The sequence below is a fragment of the Lathyrus oleraceus genome, chromosome 1 (assembly GCF_024323335.1).
Source record: "Lathyrus oleraceus cultivar Zhongwan6 chromosome 1, CAAS_Psat_ZW6_1.0, whole genome shotgun sequence".
Taxonomy (NCBI): domain Eukaryota; kingdom Viridiplantae; phylum Streptophyta; class Magnoliopsida; order Fabales; family Fabaceae; genus Lathyrus; species Lathyrus oleraceus.
The window spans coordinates 124,970,756-124,973,625 of record NC_066579.1 but is presented as its reverse complement, the minus strand read 5'-3'; the positions used below and the strand labels follow the sequence as shown (position 1 = coordinate 124,973,625).

At 33.3% G+C, this 2,870-nt stretch overlaps 1 protein-coding gene across 1 annotated transcript; it reads right to left on the bottom strand.

Annotated features, from left to right (window-relative positions):
* Positions 1–1,558: 1,558 nt before the first annotated feature.
* LOC127095182 (uncharacterized mitochondrial protein AtMg00810-like) lies at positions 1,559–2,190 on the bottom strand. The gene is made up of 2 exons (XM_051033912.1): positions 1,745–2,190; positions 1,559–1,649 (listed from the first exon to the last, which is right to left on the bottom strand). The coding sequence occupies exons 1-2, from the start codon at positions 2,188–2,190 to the stop codon at positions 1,559–1,561; spliced, it is 537 nt and encodes a 178-aa protein (XP_050889869.1).
* Positions 2,191–2,870: the final 680 nt, after the last annotated feature.

The window sequence follows — 2,870 nt, the reverse complement described above, 5'->3', positions numbered from 1 at the left end:
CAAATTCAAATGAAAAGGAACTATATTTGGAAAGAAGTCATTCGAGGAGAAAAAGTAGTGTTGGCATGAAGCTATATAAGTTATGGCATTAATTCAAATTATTGGCCATCAATTTCAACGACTACTTCACTCCTATATAAAGGACTGCAATCAACATTGAGAAAAATTACAGAGAACATACTGAAACATCAACACACATAAAACGTTTTATTCTCTCAATCTTCACGAAGCTTTTGCTTAGAACGTGAAACACTTTTTATTCTTACTGTTGTAATATTTGCTTATCTTAGAAGCACTTTAGATTACATAAGTCTTTATCTTTGTTGTATTTCCTCAAGTGACTCTGCGCAGTCTGTATACTTGAAAGGACTAAGAGATCTTTCTCTTAGACGTTGTTTGTAATCAATCTTTCAAGATTAGTGGATTAAGTCCTTGTTGAAGGCGAAATCACCTTGGCCGGGTGGACTGGAGTAGCTTTGTGTTATAAGCGAACCAGTATAAATTCCTTGTGTGGTTTTTATTTTAAAAAGTGCTTATTTTCCAAAACAATTCAAACCCCCCTTTCTTGTTTTTCTCACCTTCATGACCGTGGTGATTCACATCGGATATACAATGTAACTAAAGGGAAAAGTCATGGATTTTCCAATTTTTCATCTCCGTCACCTATGTTATTGTTGAGATATCCCTGTTTTTCATCTTGTTCACTTGAGTGGCATATGGGATACCTTTTACTTATCACATTGGTTATGAAATCCAACCTATGTGAAATCCATGGTATTTTTAAAATATAATTTTTATACTTTTACCATGGAGTTATTACGGGTTGGGTGTCATTATGAGTTGGTCGTAATGTCTTACCTATTGTTGTGGTAAATCATGACTTAACCTGTTAATATGATTATATATATATATATATATATATATATATATATATATATATATATATATATATATATATATATATAATATATATATATATATATATATATATATATATATATATATATATATATATATATATATATATATATATATATATATATATAGTTGGTGCACAAGATGATAAAGATGAACAATACGAACAAGAGAGATAAGAGAGAATAATAACAAACTTCCACTATTCTTGAAATGATTACAAAAAATGGTTGCACACACACACTGCAAAAGGAATAAAGGTATTATTTATTCACACCACTCACTTGCTTAAATACAAGTGGAACTTAATGAGAAATACTAAAATACCCTCTAGTAAACTTTGTCAACAAGTTACTGAAAATGAATTAAATTTTAACACCATCCCTTAATTCATATTCAGCTCAACCAAAACTAACAACACCAATTCCATCCACTCAAGCGGAGAAATCGATCAGTCTTGATCGCCTTCATCATAACATCTGCCGGCTGCTTCTAGGTGCTATCATGCACAACTTCTAGCATTCCATTTTGAACCCGAATTCTCAGAAAGTGATACTTAGTCTCAATATGTTTGCTTCTCCTATGTAGCACTGGGTTCTTGGCAAGTTTACTTAGTCTCAACTGTTTGCTTCTCAGAAAGTTATCAATCATCAACTTCATAGGCCTGTTTACTTTGATCTTCAGATCTTGCAGTAAATTCAGAAGCCACAGAGCTTGACATGCAGTCACAACACCTGCAATATATTCCGCTTCACAGGTTGACAAAGCTACAACTGGTTGCTTCTTGGAACACCAAGAAATAGGACTTCCCAGAAACTTAAACAAGTACCAAAAAGTACTTTTTCTATCAACTATGTCTCCGCACCAATTAGAATCTGAGTAACTCATAAGTTCTGAGTCAGTTTCAAGACCAAAAGGGAACAAAACTCCATACTTAAGAGTTCCTTTTATATACCTCAGAATTTTGACAGCAACTTGGTAATGAGACCACTTTGGTTTACTCATAAATCTACTCACCATTCCTACTACATAGCAAATATCAGGTTTGATATTACACAAATACCTCAAAGAATCTACCAACTGCTTGAAGGTTGTAGCATCAACATCATCACCATCAGAATTAGAATCCAATTTCTGATTTGTATCAGTAGGTGTGACAACAACTTTACAATTCAGCAGTTCAAATTTCATCAAAATCTCAAGTTCATATTTCAGCTGGTGTAAAATTATGCCTTTCTCATAGTACATAATCTCCATCCCTAGAAAATAAACCATATTTACTAGATCAGTCATCTCAAACTCATTCATCGGCTCCTTATTGAACTTAGTTATCTCATGTTCACAACTTCCTGTTAGAAACGTGTCATCAACATATAGACATACCAGAATCATATTACCTTCATAAGTATGTTGAAAATAGACACCATACTCCATCTCACATTTTTGAAATCCCTGCTTCTTGAAAAATGAATCAATTTTCAGATTCCAAACTCTAGGGGCTTGCTTTATCAAGTTATGGTCCTTGGAAGTTGACCTCCTAACTAGGGCACAGACAAAAGGACCTATAATCTTTCACCATAAAAAGTGACTTTCCAAGCCAAATTATCTCTTGATGCCAACATGAAAGTTGTTTGTAATGTCATAAAGAGTAACGTTTCACTTGGAATCTTTTTCATATGATAAAACATGTAAGAGATAGGGTCTAGGCAACCCTAGATTTGACTAGTTGACTTTTTTTGGTCAACCTCTTTGAACCAACTTGCAAACTTGAAGTTATTTTGCTCTTTGGGGCTCAGGGAGAATCATATATGCTTGAGATGATGTATAATGAATATCACTTGAAATATTTGATCAAATGTTGAAGAAACTAGCTGAGGAAGTCACACAAGATATCTAGATGAATTAGGGCTTCCAAGGAAAACAAGCTTCAAACTCTTGATGAACTCTTGATCAAA

What these genes read in the sequence shown, in the direction of transcription:
- LOC127095182 (XM_051033912.1), bottom strand. Translation starts at nt 2,190, where the DNA reads ATGGTTTATTTTCTAGGGATGGAGATTATGTACTATGAGAAAGGCATA. An exon ending in GATAGAAAAAGTACTTTTTG is followed by an intron (nt 1,650 to 1,744) that starts GTACTTGTTTAA and finishes AATATATTGCAG; the next exon opens with GTGTTGTGACTGCATGTCAA.